A 16,538-nucleotide genomic window follows, 5' to 3' on the forward strand; every position below is an offset into this window, starting at 1 on the left:
AATCTCTCCCAGCAGCCTCAGGAGCAGTGGATTAAATCTCCACAACCAACTTGATGTACCCTGCACCTGTGGAATATGTGAATAGACAATGAATCACCCCAAATTGAGGCGGGGGATTTGGGGAACAACAATATATTTTTTCCTTTTTATCTTTTTGTGAGCATGTATGTGTATGCTTCTGTGAGTAATTGTGTCTGTATAACTTTGCTTTTACCATTTGTCCTAGGGTTCTGTCTGCCCGTTTTTGTCTTTTTTAGTATAGCTTTTTTTTTTTTTTTTTTTTTTTTTTAGAGGTACGTGGGCCTCTCACTGTTGTGGCCCCTCCCCTTGCGGAGCACAGGCTCCGGACGCGCAGGCTCAGCAGCCATGGCTCACGGGCCCAGCCGCTCCGCAGCACGTGGGATCCTCCCGGACCGGGGCACGAACCCGCGTCCCCTGCATCGGCAGGCGGACTCTCAACCACTGCGCCACCAGGGAAGCCCTTTAGTATAGCTTTGAGCACTTCTTACCATTGGTGGATTTGTTTTTTGGTTTGGTTGCTCTCTTCTTTCTTTCTATTACTTTTTAATTTTTTTATTTTTAATAATTACTTTTTTAATTTTAATAACTTTATTTAATTTTATGTTTTTAAATATTTTGTTCTTTCTTTTTTTCTCCCCTTTATTCTGAGCCATGTGGCTGAAAGGATCTTGGTGCTGTGGCCAGGTGTCAGGCCTGTGCCTCTGAGGTAGGAGAGCCAAGTTCAGGACATTGGTCCACCAGAGCAATGGTAATAGCAAACACCAGCTCCACCAGCTGGATATGGTCCACCAGCTCCACCAGCTGGACATGGTCCACCAGCTCCACGTAATATCAAACGGAAAAAATCTCCCAGAGATCTCCATCTCAACGCCAAGACACAGCTCCACTCAATGACCAACAAACTACAGTGCGGGACACCCTATGCCAAACAACTAGCAAGACAGGAACACAATCCCACCCACTAGCAGAGAGGCTGCCTAAAATCATAAGGTGACAGACACCCCAAAACACACCACCAGACACAGACCTACCCAACAGGAAGACAAGATCCAGCCTCATCTACCAGAACATAGGTATTAGTCCCCTCCACTGGGAAGCCTACACAACCCACCGAACCAACCTTAGCCACTGGGGACAGGCACCAAATACAACGGGAACTACGAAACTGCAGCCTGTGAAAAGGAGACCCCAAACACAGTAAGTTAAGCAAAATGAGAAGACAGAGAAGGACACAGCAGATGATGGAGCAAGGTAAAAACCCACCAGACCAAACAAATGAAGAGGAAACAGTCTGTCTGAAAGAGAATTCAGAGTAATGAGAGTAAAGATGATCCAAAATCTTGGAGGTAGAATGGAGAAAATACAAGAAACATTTAACAAGGACCTAGAAGAACTAAAGAGCAAACAAACAATGATGGACAATACAATAAATGAAATTAAAAATTCTCTAGAAGGAACCAACAGCAGAATAACTGAGGCAGAAGAATGGATAAGTGACCTGGAAGATAAAACAGTGAAAATAACTACCGCAGAGCAGAATAAACAAAAAAGAATGAAAAGAAATGGGGAGAGTCACAGAGACCTGTGGGACAACATTAAATGCACCAACAATCAAATTATACGGGTCCCAGAAGAAGAAGAGAAAAAGAAAGGGAGTGAGAAAATATTTGAAGAGATTATAGTTGAAAACTTCCCTAATATGGGAAAGGAAATAGTTAATCAAGGCAAGGAAGTGCAGAGTCCAATACAGGATATATCCAAGGAGAAACACTCCAGGACACATATTAATAAAACAATCAAAAATTAAATACAAAGAAAACATATTAAAAGTAGCAAGGGAAAAACAACAAATAACATACAAGGGAATCCCCATAAGGTTAACAGCTTATCTTTCAGCAGAAACTCTGCAAAGCCAGAAGGGAGTGGCAGGACATATTTAAAGTGATGAAAGGGAAAAAACCTACAACCAAGATTACTCTACCCAGCAAGGATCTCATTCAGATTCGACACAGAAATTAAAAATTTACAGACAACCAAAAGCTAAGAGAATTCAGCACCACAAAACCAGCTTTACAACAAATGCTAAAGGAACTTCTCTAGGCAGGAAACACAAGAGAAGAAAAAGACCTGCAATAACAAACTCCAAACAGTTAAGAAAATGGTAACTGGAACATACATATCGATAATTACCTTAAATGTAAATGGATTAAATGCTCCAACCAAAAGACATAGACTGGCTGAAGGGATACAAAAAAAAGACTTGTACATATGCTGTCTACAAGAGATCCACTTCAGACCTAGGAACACAAACAGAATGAAAGTGAGGGGATGGAAAAAGATATTCCATGCAAATGGAAATCAGAAGAAAGCTGCAGTAGAAATTCTCATATCAGACAAAATAGACTTTAAAATAAAAACTATTACAAGAGACCAAGAAGGACACATCATAATGATAAAGGGATCAATCCAAGAAGATATAACGACTGTAAATATTTATGCACCCAACATTGGAGAACCACAATACATAAGGCAAATGCTAACAGCCATAAAAGGGGATATCGACAGTAACACAATCATAGTAGGGGACTTTAACACAACAGACCAATCACAAGCACTGAAATTGAAACTGTGATTAAAAATCTTTCAACAAACAAAAGCCCAGAACCAGAATGCTTCACAGGCAAATTCTATCAAACATTTAGAGAAGACCTAACAGCTATCCTTCTCAAACTCTTCCAAAATACAGCAGAGGGAGGAACACTCCCAAACTCATTCTACAAGGCCACCATCACCCTGATACCAAAACCAGACAAAGATGTCACAAAGAAAGTAAACTACAGGCCAATATCACTGATGAACATAAATGCAAAAATCCTCAAGAAAATACTAGCTAACAGAATACAAGAGCACATTAAAAAGATCATACACCATGATCAAGTGGGGCTTATCCCAGGAATGCACAGATTCTTCAATATATGCAAATCAATCAATGTGACACACCATATTAACAAATTGAGGAATAAAAACCATACGATCATCTCAATAGATGCAGAGAAAACTTTTGACAAAATTCAACACCCATTTATGACAAAAACCCTCCAGAAAGTAGGCACAGAGGGAACTTATCTCAACATAATAAAGGCCATATATGACAAACCCACAGCCAACATCGTCCTCAATGGTGAAAACCTGAAAACATTTCCACTAAGATAAGGAAGAAGACAAGGTTGCCCACTCTCACCACTATTATTCAACACTGTTTTGGAAGTTTTAGCCACAGAAATCAGAGAAGAAAAAGAAATAAAAAGAATCCAAATCAGAAAAAAAGAAGTAAAGCTGTCACTGTTTGCAGATGACATGATACTATACATACAGAATCCTAAAGATGCTACCAGAAAACTACTAGAGCTAATCAATGAAGTTGGTAAAGTAGCAGGATACAAAATTAATGCACAGAAATCTCTTGCATTCCTATACAATAATGATGAAAAATCTGAAAGAAAAATTAGGGAAACACTCCCATTTACCATTAAAACAAAAAGTCTAAAATACCTAGGAATAAACCTACCTCAGGAGAAAAAAGACCTTTATGCAGAAAACTATAAGACACTGATGAAAGAAATTAAATATGATACGAATAGATGGAGTGCTATACCATGTTCTTGGATTGGAAGAATCAACATTGTGAAAATGACTCTACTACCCAAAGCAATCTACAGATTCAATGCAATCCCTAAGAAACTACCACTGGCATTTTTCACAGAACTAGAACAAAAAATTTCACAATTTGTATGGAAACACAAAAGACCCCGAATAGCCAAAGCAATCCTGATAAAGAAAAACAGCTGGAGGAATCAGGCTGCCTGACTTCAGACTATACTACTAAGATACAGTAATCAAGACAGTATGGTACTGGCACAAAAACAGAAATATAGATCAATGGAACAGGATAGAAAGCCCAGAGATAAACCCACGCACATATGCTCACCTTATCTTTAATAAAGGAGGCAAGAATACACAGTGGACAGAAGACAGCCTCTTCAATAAGTGGTGGTGAGAAAACTGGACAGCTACATGTAAAAGAATGAAATTAGAACACTCCCTAACACCATACACAAAAATAAACTCAAAATGGATTAAAGATGTAAATGTAAGTTCAGACACTATCAAACTCTTAGAGGAAAACATAGGCAGAACACTCTATGACATAAATCACAGCAAGATCCTTTTTGACCCACCTCCTAGAGAAATGGAAATAAAGACAAAAATAAACAAATGGGACCTAGTGAAACTTAAAAGCTTTTGCACAGCAAAGGAAAACATAAATAAGACGAAAGGGTGACCCTCAGAATGGGAGAAAATATTTGCAAACGAAGCAACTGACAAAGGATTAATATCCAAAATTTACAAGCAGCTCATGCAGTTCAATATCAAAAAACCAACCCAATCAAAAAATGGGCAGAAGAACTAAATAGACATTTTTCCAAAGAAGATATACAGATTGCCAACAAACACATGAAAGGATGCTCAACATCACTAATCATTAGAGAAATGCAAATCAAAACTACAATGAGGTACCACCTCACACCAGTCAGAATGGCCATCATCAAAAAATCTACAAACAATAAATGCTGGAGAGGGTGTGGAGAAAAGGGAACCCTCCTGCACTGTTGGTGGGAATGTAAATTGATACAGCCACTATGGAGAACAGTATGGAGGATCCTTAAAAAACGACAAATAGAACTACCATACGACCCAGCAATCCCACTACTGGGCATATACCCTGAGAAAACCATAATTCAAAAAGAGCCTGGGCTTCCCTGGTGGCGCAGTGGTTGAGAATCCACCTGCCAATGCAGGGGACGCGGGTTCGTGCCCCAGTCCGGGAAGATACCACATGCCGCGGAGTGGCTAGGCCCTTGAGCCATGGCCACTGAGCCTGCGCGTCCAGAGCCTGTGCTCCACAACGGGAGAGGCCACAAGAGTGAGAGGCCCGCGTACCACCAAAAAAAAAAAAAAAAAAAAAAAAAAAACCAGGGACCACAATGTTCATTGCAGCTCTGTTTACAATAGCCAGGACATGGAAGCAACCTAAGTGTCTATCGACACATGAATGGATAAAGAAGATGTGGCACGTATATACAATGGAATACTACTCAATCATAAAAATAAATGAAGTTGAGTTATTTGTAGTGAGGTGGACGGACCTAGAGACTGTCATACGGAGTGAAGTAAGTCAGAAAGAGGAAATGAAATACTGTATGCTAACACATATATACGGAATCTTAAAAAAAATGGTTATGAAGAACCTAGGGTCAGGATGGGAATAAAGATACAGACCTACTACAGAATGGACTTGAGGACATGGGGAGGGGGCAGGTTAAGCTGGGACAATGTAAGAGAGTGGCATGGACATATATACACTATGAAATATAAAATCGATAGCTAGTGGGAAGCAGCCGCATAGCACAGGGAGATCAGCTCGGTGCTTTGTGACCACCTAGAGGTGTGGAATAGGGAGGGTGGGAGGGAGGGAGATGCAAGAGCGAAGAGATGTGGGGATATATGTACATGTATAGCTGATTCACTTTGTTATAAAGCGGAAACTAACACACCATTGTAAAGCAATTATAGTCCAATAAAGATGTTTTTAAAAAATCTACTAAAAAAAAGTGGGCAGAGGACCTGAATAGATATTTCTCTGAAGAAGACATATGAATGACAAACAGGTATATGAAAAGGTGCTCAACATCACTAAGCATCAGGGAAATGCAAATCAAAACCTCAGTGAGCTATTACTTCCCACCTGTTAAAATGGTCATTTATCGAAAAAATAAGATAACAAAGGTTGGTGAGGTTATGGAGAGAAGGGAACCTCTTATTTGCTGTTGTTGGGAATGTAAACTGATATAGCAATTAGGGAAAGTAGTATGAAGGCTCCTCAAAAAATTAGAAATAGAACTACCATATGATCCAGTAATCCCCCTTCTGAGTATATAACCAAAGGAAATGAAATCAGTATCTCCAAGATATATCTGCATTCCCATGTTCATTGCAGCATTATTTGCCATAGCCAAGAGTCAAAAACAATCTCAATGTTCACCAATGAATGAATACAGATAATATAGTACACACACAATGGAATATTGTTCTGCCTTAAAAAAGAAGGAAATCCTGCCATGTGTGACAACATGGATGAACCTGGAGGACATTATGCTGAGTGAAACAAGCCAGACACAGAAAGACAAATAATACATGAATCTTATATGTGGCATATACGTGGAATCTAAAATAGTCAAACTCATAGAAGGAGACAGTAGAATGGTGACTGCCGGGGCAGGGAGGGGGAGGAAACTGGGAGATGTTGGTCAAAAAAGTACAAAGTTTCAGTTACTCAAGACGAGTAAATTTTGGAGATCTAATGTACAGCATGATGACTATAGTTAACAATACTATATTGTATACCTGCAATTTGGTAAGAGGGTAAAAACAAACTGTAACAATGTGAGGTGATGAATATGTTAGTTAGCTTGATTGTGGTGATCATTACACAATGTACACATATATCCAAACAGCTGTACACCTTAAATAGATACAATTCGTATTTGTCAATTATACCTCAATAAAGTTGAGGACAAAAAAGAAAAAAAGAATGTTGAGGGTAAGATTGGGGAAGTGTGGGGCAATTATAATCTATATATTTACTGCCACATCCCTTCAGAGCACCCTGATCTGTATTAAAAGTTCTAAAGTTTCCTTTTGTTTTATTACATACTTTTTCTATAGTAAAAACTACATACATAAGAAAATTTACCCATACAAAAACTTCTACATGAATGTATATAGCAGCATTCTTCACAAAAGCCAAAAGGTGGAACAAACGCAAATGGCCATCAACTGATGAACGGATAAACAAAAGGTAGTATAGCCATACCATGAAATATAATTTGGCCATAAAAAGGAATGAGGTAGGGCTCCCCTGGTGGCGCAGTGGTTGAGAATCCGCCTGCCGATGCAGGGGACATGGGTTCGTGCCCCGGTCCGGGAAGATCCCACATGCCGCGGAGTGGCTGGGCCCGTGAGCCATGGCCACTGAGCCTGTGCTCCGCAACAGAAGAGGCCACAACAGTGAGAGGCCTGCATACCACCAAAAAAAAAAAAAAGGAATGAGGTAATGATACCTATTTCAACATTGACGAATATTGAAGATATTATGCTAAATCAAAGAAATCAAAGTCCACATATTATATGATTATATTTATATGCCATGTCAAGAACAGGGGAATTTAGAGGGATAGAAAATAGATTAGTGGTTACCAGGGCTGAGAAATGGGGAGTAAGGGGAGTGACCACTAATGGACATTGTGTTTCTTTTTGGGGTGATGAGAATGTTGCGGAATTCGTGCTGATAGCCACACAATTCTGTGAACATACTAATTACCACTGAATTGTATACTTTAAATGTGTAAATTTTATGGTGTGTGAATTATGCTCCAATAAAGCTAGTATTAAAAGAAAAGAATAATCTTACCACACTTCCAAATACTCAAAGGCTATCTGACCAGCCTGTGGAAGTCATAGTTCTCCAGTGTCCCCCATATTTCCTACATTCACTTTTTAGTAATTTGAAACTTAAAAGTGCTCGAGAAATTCAGAAATGTAGAGGGCTAAAAATTATGTTAAGAAATTAACTATCAGCTATGGGGGGTTTTTTTGGTATTTTGGGTTTTTTGGGGCCAAGCCACGCAGCATACAGGATATCTTAGTTCCCCGACCAGGGACTGAACCCATGTCCCCTGCAGTGGAAGCACAGACTCTTAAGCACTGGACCACCAGGGAAGTCCCTTATGGGGTTCTTTTCTGCGTTTGAAAATTTTATATAGCATAGGGTGTTCCCAGGAGGCCCTCTCCATGTGAAATTCCCAAATTGGTTTCAGAGATGCACAAAAGTATATATTTCTTTTTATGCCCAGAAGATTATATGCTGACATAAATTTAAGTGGCAAATATACTTCAGGTCTGTCTTGCATTATAGAAATTAAAAACCTTTGTGAACAGAACAATTTTCATTTAATAAAGAAAGGAAAGACCCTTTATTATACCCTCTTTAAATGTTCCTTTCTCAACAGTGATTCATTATCTGCTCAGCCACATATTTATCAGCTGTCACCCATATATCTTCTCTAAACACTCAGACTCCCCCTCTACACTCAAACTGAATTAACCTTTTCATATCATGTCCACTTAAATTGTTGGCCATTCTACACATTTTCTCAACATAACCACCAGGAACAGCCCATCCCTAATCTACTGTTACTAATTTTATGCCTACCATATATTAAGAAACATCCTATTGCTATCATTTTCCACTGTATATTTCATGCTGTAAATTTTCTCTTGTTTCCTGGGTACTTAGCCCTTTCTTAAGATAATGCTAATCAAATTGAGGTTGGATGCCACAATAGGTTCTGAAACATTTTAGCTAGCAAAAGTAAAGCATCACAAAGGATGTAGGACATATCCTTCCACATTATAAATTCACCTTAGCCTTTATTTCCTTTGTGCTATTATTTCCCATCTTTTCTGTAGCACTGCTATTTTCAGTCTTTCACTCATTTTGCTCCTCTCACCACTTTCTTTCTCAACTTCCACCTCCACTCTCTTATCCTGGTGTGGAGAGCTTCTGTAGGAAATTGGTAATCGTGTCTTTCAAAGTCTTTAACACTTGGAGCTGACTGCTAAGAGAAATTGACCAGATTCCTGTGATCTTTATCAGTTTCCTTGATCAGAGAAAATCAGCTATGTTTTGAAGGATATGCAGGTTACTGGAGAAAATGAATTATGCTGGTAGGATTAAGAGACTTAAAAAGTCTAAGAAACCATTAAAAAGAAAGCGTTTTGCATAATGTAGTTAACACTCGTTATTCTGTGAAGACTAATTAGCTCTATTAAAACTGTGGGAGGAGTGTCATTCTAATGAAGCAGGAAGAGTTATACATATGAACTGCATGCATTTAAACATGTATACAACAGTTCTTGACTGCAACTGGGAGAAAGCTTCCATCAGTAACTTTATGAACCATATCACTATGCACTGGAGGAAAGATGATAACATAAGAACCTGAGGTGAAACTGAGGGCACTCGTGTTTACTACTGTTTAGAGCAAGGCTCAGCAAACTTTTTCTGTTAACTACCAGAGAGTAAATATTTTAGGCTTTATGAAACCATACAACTCTCACAACTATTCAACTCTGCCCTTGTAGCATTAAAGCATCTATAGACAATAGGCAACAGATAAGAGGAGCTACGTTCCAACAGCAGTATACTTAAAACAAACAAACAAACAAACAACGACAACAGAAACAGGGGGCAGGCCGCCTGTGGACCAGTCAGCCAACCCCTAGTTTAGAGGATCTGGGAAAGAGCTGAGTAGTGAGAAAGAGCAAAGCGGACTCTGACATCCATAAGCTGTCCTGGTGCTCACAGGTGTGCTTCGTCATTCAACTTTTCTGCTCTGCACCAGCAGTACAAGGCCTCGGTCAATTAAGTATCATCTGTTTCCAATTAGAAAATTCTACTGAACCTTCAAGGTCTGACTCATATGTTACTATGATGGAAGACCTTTCTACCTGGCTGGAGTTTCTATATCACCTTGTTACAGATCTGTTTTAAGATACCTTGCATTCTTCTTGAACCCTACCTGTTTGTATGTCTTACACTTCCTTAATGCATTAAAAAATTCTTGGGCTTCCCTGGTGGTGCAGTGGTTGAGAGTCCGCCTGCCGATGCAGGGGATACGGGTTCATGCCCCGGTCCGGGAGGATCCCACATGCCGCGGAGCGGCTGGGCCCGTGAGCCATGGCCGCTGAGCCTGCGGGTCCAGAGCCTGTGCTCCGCAATGGGAGAGGCCACAACAGTGAGAGGCCCGCGTACCAAAAAAAAAAAAAAAAAAGAAAAAAAAAAATTCTTACCTGGCGGAGCGTTGGAGGGAAGGAGGCGGCACAGAAGTTCATCTGCCGGGCCATGAACCCACTGCTCCTAGCCGAGGCGCCGGTCAGCGCGGGCTGCGTCCGGGCCAGGCTACCGCCGCTACCGCACAGCCTCATAGGTTCACTCACCACGCGGGGCTTGTGACCGGAGCTGGGGCGCATCCACAGCCCACACAGCCGCAGCCGCAACCAGCGGGCCCAAGCCTCCGGCGTCCGGAACCAGACCCTGTATGCCGCCCACCTTGACTCCGCCCTGCCGCGCTGCCCTAGGCGGCGGTGGGCGGACGCGTCCCTGCTGTGCCAGCTGGGGGCGATGTACGAGTCAATCCTGAACTATTGCAAGCACCTGTGACAAGACTGGTCCTCCCTGCACTCAGCTCCTACCCACCCGACACTGGCCTATCTGATGACGACGAGCCTCCTGATATTAGCCTGCCCCTCAACCCGCCACCCTTCGCTGTCCTCCAGACGCACTATGCCCATGACCAGTGGTTGCAGGGCGCCTTCCACACCAGCCTCTGAAGAGCTGGCCTTGGGGGATGCATCCCTCAGCAAGTACTCAGACTATAGTGCCCGCTTTCCCCCCTACCACCTCACCTTACAGGAGTGTAAGACCTGGGCTTCTTGGTGGCAAAACTGCCACCACCCCCTCTCTCCTGTCTTGAGTTAGCTGGCACTGGGGCAGACACCTGGGCTCCAGCCTCTGCACATGGCACTGGACCTCCACTTCTACACGTGTGCACCCAAGCTTGACCAACCTTCGGCAGCTCTGCGGTTGGGATGAGTTCCTGGTTCCCACCTCCTTTTCACCTTTTGCTGCTATCAGCAGCCGCTGGCTCAGGTGCATCCCATCTCTGGTCCCTGGGTTCTACTGCCTTAGATAAGGGCCCCAGGACCCATTCCTGCATCCACCCTCGTGTGGGAGAGCCAAAGCTCCAGGCTGGATATTTAAGTTTAGGGGCCAACCTCCTGGGCACATAGGTAAATAAATATTCTCTCAGAAAAAAAAAAAATTCCTTAGAAGCAATAACTATGTTTTGTACTTTACATTCCCTACAGTGTCAAGTGCTTTTCCTGGCATATGAAAGGCACTTAACAAATAATTATGGGTATTGTATAGGTACCAGTACAAAAGTATTCATAACTAGGTCACAAAAGAGATAAAATTTATAAACACTGGTACAACAAAAGTAGCTTTTAATCCTCTGCATGGCTTTTTAGCCAACCTTAAAATATTTAAAGCATGTGAAAGCACAGAATGATTATCTTACCTGCATACATCCTTCATCTATCTTGCCCTTTTGAGGATCAATTTTTAAATGTGCAGTTTTTTTAAAGCGGTACATCACAGGAAGTGATTTGGATCGATTTTGTATAATACACTGAATCTCTGAACATCCACCCATGAAACAAGGTGAAAAATTAAGGACTCTTCCCGGATCAAACTGTAATAAGACAGGAAGTCCTGAGCCTGTCAGGGCTAATTCCACTTTCTGAAATCAATCACCTGTAAAAGCAATAATAGCTTTTTAACATTAAAAGTGTTTGGGGACTACAGAATATATTTGCTCAGTCTAAATAGTGTCATCTGAAAGACTTGATGAGACATGGGTAGCTCATTCAATCTTTCATTCAACAAACTTATTGAGTGCCAGGGCCTTCTTTGTGCCAGGGACTTTTCTAGGCCTTGGGGGTACAGCAGTGAATAAAATAGACAATGTCCTTGCTCTCGTGGGTTTTACATTCTAGTGAGGTGACACTGACAATAAAATAAATAGATAAGGTGGAGTAAGACAGCATACAATGTCTTGGGGCTGCTCATTTATATGGGGAAGTCCCAAAAGACCTCTCTGATAGGGAGACATGTGAGCAAAGATATAAGGGACTCTGGAAGAAAGTCACGTGAAAAATCCAGAAAAAAAAGTGTATTCTAAACAGAGAAAACAACAAGTACAGAGACTCCAAGGTAGGAATGGCTTGGCATGCTCAAAAAAAAAAACCCCAGGAACGAAGTACGGCTGTGGAAGAGCAGTAGAAGAATGGTGAGAAATGATCAGACTTAAGATATACTTTTGAGGGTACAGTTAACAAAATTTGCTGATGGATTGCATGTAGAATAGGAGTTTGAACACGATAAATGATAATGCTAAGGTTTTTGGCATAAGCAACTGAAGTGATGGAATTTTCATTTCTTGAGACAGGAAAGACTTCAGGAGGGATAGGTTATAGGGAAACCAATAGTTCTTTTTTTGGACATGTTAAGTTTGAGATGTCTAGTAGACATCCAAGTGGAAATGTCTTATTAGGTCACTTAATATATTTGTAACCTTAGAGTGAAGATGAAGGAGGAAGGATTGGAGTTTTGAGGGGAGAAGAGAAGCTATGTGATACTAATCTCAAATCGAGAGAAAGTGAATGCATGCAGGAACACAGCAGGAATGGCAAACACCAGGACTCAGTTGGGATTAGTGGTTACAGATATAAAGTGAAACCTCACAGCCTGGTTTTGTGTTTTTCGCCAGCTTCCCAGGTGCAGCGCTACAGTAGGCTAAGAGTTGAATTTAATCAGATTAGAGGTTTTCCACTCAGCCAAAATGGGAGTTGAGCCAAGAGATTTACATATACTTGGGAAAAGGTGATTAAAATAATAGATGGAGGAATACAAGCTGAGCAATAACATAAATATGAAGTTTTGGAGATACTACAAAGAAGCTAGTACCTATGAATTGTGAGCTCTAATTGAGTGAAAGAACTATTTTGCAGAGAAAGCAATGTAACTAGAATCCCATAAACAGAGTTTATATTTCTTCACTCTTGGTCTTACTAGCCAATCCTAGACTCTAAGGAAAACCGAGCATCTGTATCTCTACCCATTGAAAACTAGATTAACTTGCAAGCCTAGAATAAACGTTCTATGATCGGCAGACAGAGCTCCATATCACCAACCATGGCATAAATAGTAACAGAGCAATCAATTTCTGCCCTAGGAACACAGTTCAACTCTGCTCAATGACATCACTTGTACCAACATGTAAATCTTCTAGACTCTTGACTTGCCATGGCTCATCTTTCTGGATTTCATCTCTCATCTGCCTATATTTTTCTTTTTGATCCTTCTTGCTAAACTGAAGTCCAATTCCATTTTCCTCACTGCAACGCATCCAACATTACCCAAAAATGTAAAAATAAAAAGTGCCTTGCATCTTTACGTGTGGCCTGCAAAGCACGTGCACTTATCAATATCCTATAGCAGGATATTATACTCTTTACTAGAGCTCTAGTAAATAGGGTGACTAGTAAATAAAATGACTGTCACTTTATATAGATTCTAAGAGAGCAAAAGGTTTGGTAAAGATGAAATAGGTCATTTGTTCCCATATTAATCTCTAAGAGAAAACCTAGGCTTACAAAGAAAAGAAGGCAGGTTGTTTTTCTGTTTTTTTCTTTTATTATTCCCTTAACTCTACATCATCATGTTTATCTAATGTTATTTTAAAATAATAAAATCGGGACTTCCCTGGTGGTGCAGTGGTTAAGAATCTGCCTGCCAATGCAGGGGACACAGGTTCGAGCCCTGATCCAGGAAGATCCCATATGTCGCAGAGCAACTAAGCCCATGCGCCACAACTACTGAGCCTGCACTCTAGAGCATGCAAGCCACAACTATTGAGCCCGTGTGCCACAGCTACTGAAGCCTGTGTGTCTAGAGCCCATGCTCCGCAACAAGAGAAGCCACCACAATGAGAAGTCCATGCACAGCAACAAAGAGTAGCCCCCTGCTTGCTGCAACTAGAGAAAGTCCGTGTGCAGCAACAAAGACCCAATGCAGCCAAAAATAAATAAATTAATTTAAAAAAATAATAAAATAAAATAATAAAGTCATCTAAATTCTAACTTGGAAAATTATCATGTAAATGCTGCTGAGGCTGACTTTTCTCAACGTGCCACAGAAGACATGTTAAGGTCTCTCGAATGTTTGCATTTTTACTCTAGTCCAGAATTATATATTTTTATTAAACTGCCTCTATAAATATTGCTGTCCAAACTTTTAAACAATTTAAACAGCTATACATTTGATGATAATGTTCATTTTGTACTTACTTTTGATGGTTTTGTTATCATCTCTCAAAAATCCATCTTTACTTCCTACAGATTCAAACCTCAAAAAGAGAGCACAGTCTTGCCTGTGTGAAGGATCATCCTTTTGACCATTAATGATTAGCCTGTAAAAAATCACAATCAGTTATCTCTAAAGCAAAGATGATAACTTTATTATCTCTCAAAAGGGAATTTCAACGCAATACTTAAATCTATGCAAACAGATGCAATTCAGGAATAAAAAGGTAACTGTGATCCATTTTCCAAAGCTACTGCACAAGACACTGAGACTTGCCAAAAAGAAGGCCATACTCATATTATGTGAAGATCCAAAAAATGACTTCATAATGATATTTGTAAGATAAGAGGAATTTAAATGTACTAAGTTGTCAAGGTATTGCCTCCAACGCCACTTTCTATGTAAAAGATTTTCTTTCCAGGCAAACTTCATTGCTAGCTAAGGTCTCTGTTCAATTCTCTACAATAGTCCTTCTTACACCAGGGTGAAACTGCAAACCTCTCGTACGTACCTGTCTCCTCCCATGGACTAAGCACATATTGCTAGCCACATTCTTGTTAGAGGAGAACAGGTAATTTGGAGAATAAGATTTGGTAACAGCCAAATCTTGGCAGAGGAGAAAAGCAAAGGAAAGATGAGAAGGGAGTAGGACCAAGGACAGAGATGGGTTACATCACAGGCTTGTGCACTGGCAATCTTTACTTGCCTTACCTAGAGCTCAGCTTTTTGGCAGCGGATACTCAAACATACACACAAAAGGCTGATGTGAAATATTACATAGGAAACAAAATAGCATAGTGAGAACATCTTTAACTAAGACTACAAATCATATTTATTCCTATGTGTTCATGCTAGACTCTCAAATAAAATGAACATGTTACCATGAAAAGAGTATTTAGAATTTCAAAGATGGTGTATTAAACAGAATCTTACAGATTCACCAAAGAAGTTCCCTGCATGAAGAGATGATTACTAAGGCAATTATAGGTTGTACAAATAGAACAATTAGTTGATTTACTACCCTCCTTAAATTAAACCACAACTCAGTCCTCATCGGACAGATGGTATCACCAAGTGACCCTGTTGCCACAGCCAGAAGTACAATAAACATTGCCTTCTTACAAACAAGGGTAAACATACTGACAACTGGATCGGTTATTGTCACACACTGCAACCTCTCAAGTGTAGCTGAAATTGCTACTATATATTTAAAACAGCATTGCCAAATATATTTTCAAACTAAATAATCAAACCAAGTACAGGGAAAAATATACATTGGCAAAAGTCTAACATCTGTATGAGTTTCAGCAAGCAAGTGTGGTTGATCCCAGCAGCTGCTATAGGCTTAATATTCCCGATACTCAGTAAGCATTTGGCCCTGGCAGGAGCAATGCATCCTCTTTGGAGGCATCTAGAACATACTGCATGCCCCTGGCCATCACCTGACTATTTCTGCAGGGACAACAAGGTCTTGGTTGAACAGTTTGGTTTGTGGCCAAAATCCAAAGCAACCCAAAACTTCCATCACCTCATTTCCACAAGATCTGGAGAGATTTTTAATTTAAAATGAAGTATTTAGGGGCTTCCCTGGTGGCGCAGTGGTTGAGAATCCGCCTGCCGATGCAGGGGACACAGGTTCATGCCCCGGTCCGGGAAGATCCCACATGCCGCGGAGCGGCTGGGGCCGTGAGCCATGGCCGCTGAGCCTGCGCATCCGGAGCCTGTGCTCCGCAACGGCGGAGGCCACAACAGTGAGAGGCCCGCGTACCACAAATAAATAAATAAATAAATAAATAAATAAATAAATAAATAAATAAAATGAAGTATTTAGAAATATTTTTAAATATTGGAAATAATATTAACCATGTTAGAAATATTTAGAACCATAATGAGAAAAACCCAATTTGTGTCTTCTGCCAATTTTTTTTAAAATAAATTTATTTATTTTATATATTTATTTTTGGCTGTGTTGGGTCTTCATTGCTGTGCTCAGGCTTTCTCTAGTTGCGGTGAGCAGGGGCTACACTTTGTTGCAGTGTGTGGGCTTCTCATTGCAGTGGCTTCGCTTGTTGCAGAGCACAGGCTCTAGGCACGTGGGCTCAGTAGTTGTGGCTCGTGGGCTCTAGAGCACAGGCTCAGTAGTTGTGGCACACAGGCTTAGTTGCTCCATGGCATGTGGGCTCTTCCCAGACCAGGGATCGAACCTGTGTCCCCTGCATTGGTGGGTAGATTCTTAACCACTGCACCACCAGGGTAGTCCAAGATCTAAATTATTTTAAATACATGCAATAATTAAAGGAACTGAGAAAATATTTAAAGAGATTACAGTTGAAAACTTCCCAAATTGGTTTCAGAGATGCACAAAAGTATATATTTCTTTTTATGCCCAGAAGATTATATGCTGACATAA

At 40.6% G+C, this 16,538-nt stretch overlaps 1 protein-coding gene across 1 annotated transcript in view; it reads right to left on the reverse strand.

Moving 5' to 3' along the window:
* Nucleotides 1–13,007: 13,007 nt before the first annotated feature.
* LOC131748180 (G2/mitotic-specific cyclin-B3-like) overlaps nucleotides 13,008–16,538 on the reverse strand; it is a 43,957-nt gene continuing 40,426 nt past the window's right edge. Inside the window, 1 exon segment of the mRNA XM_067023180.1 lies at nucleotides 13,008–13,161. Coding sequence (XP_066879281.1) covers nucleotides 13,008–13,161 — 154 coding nt within the window.

Source organism: Kogia breviceps, chromosome X (genome assembly GCF_026419965.1).
Source record: "Kogia breviceps isolate mKogBre1 chromosome X, mKogBre1 haplotype 1, whole genome shotgun sequence".
In the NCBI taxonomy this organism is placed as follows: Eukaryota; Metazoa; Chordata; class Mammalia; order Artiodactyla; family Physeteridae; genus Kogia; species Kogia breviceps.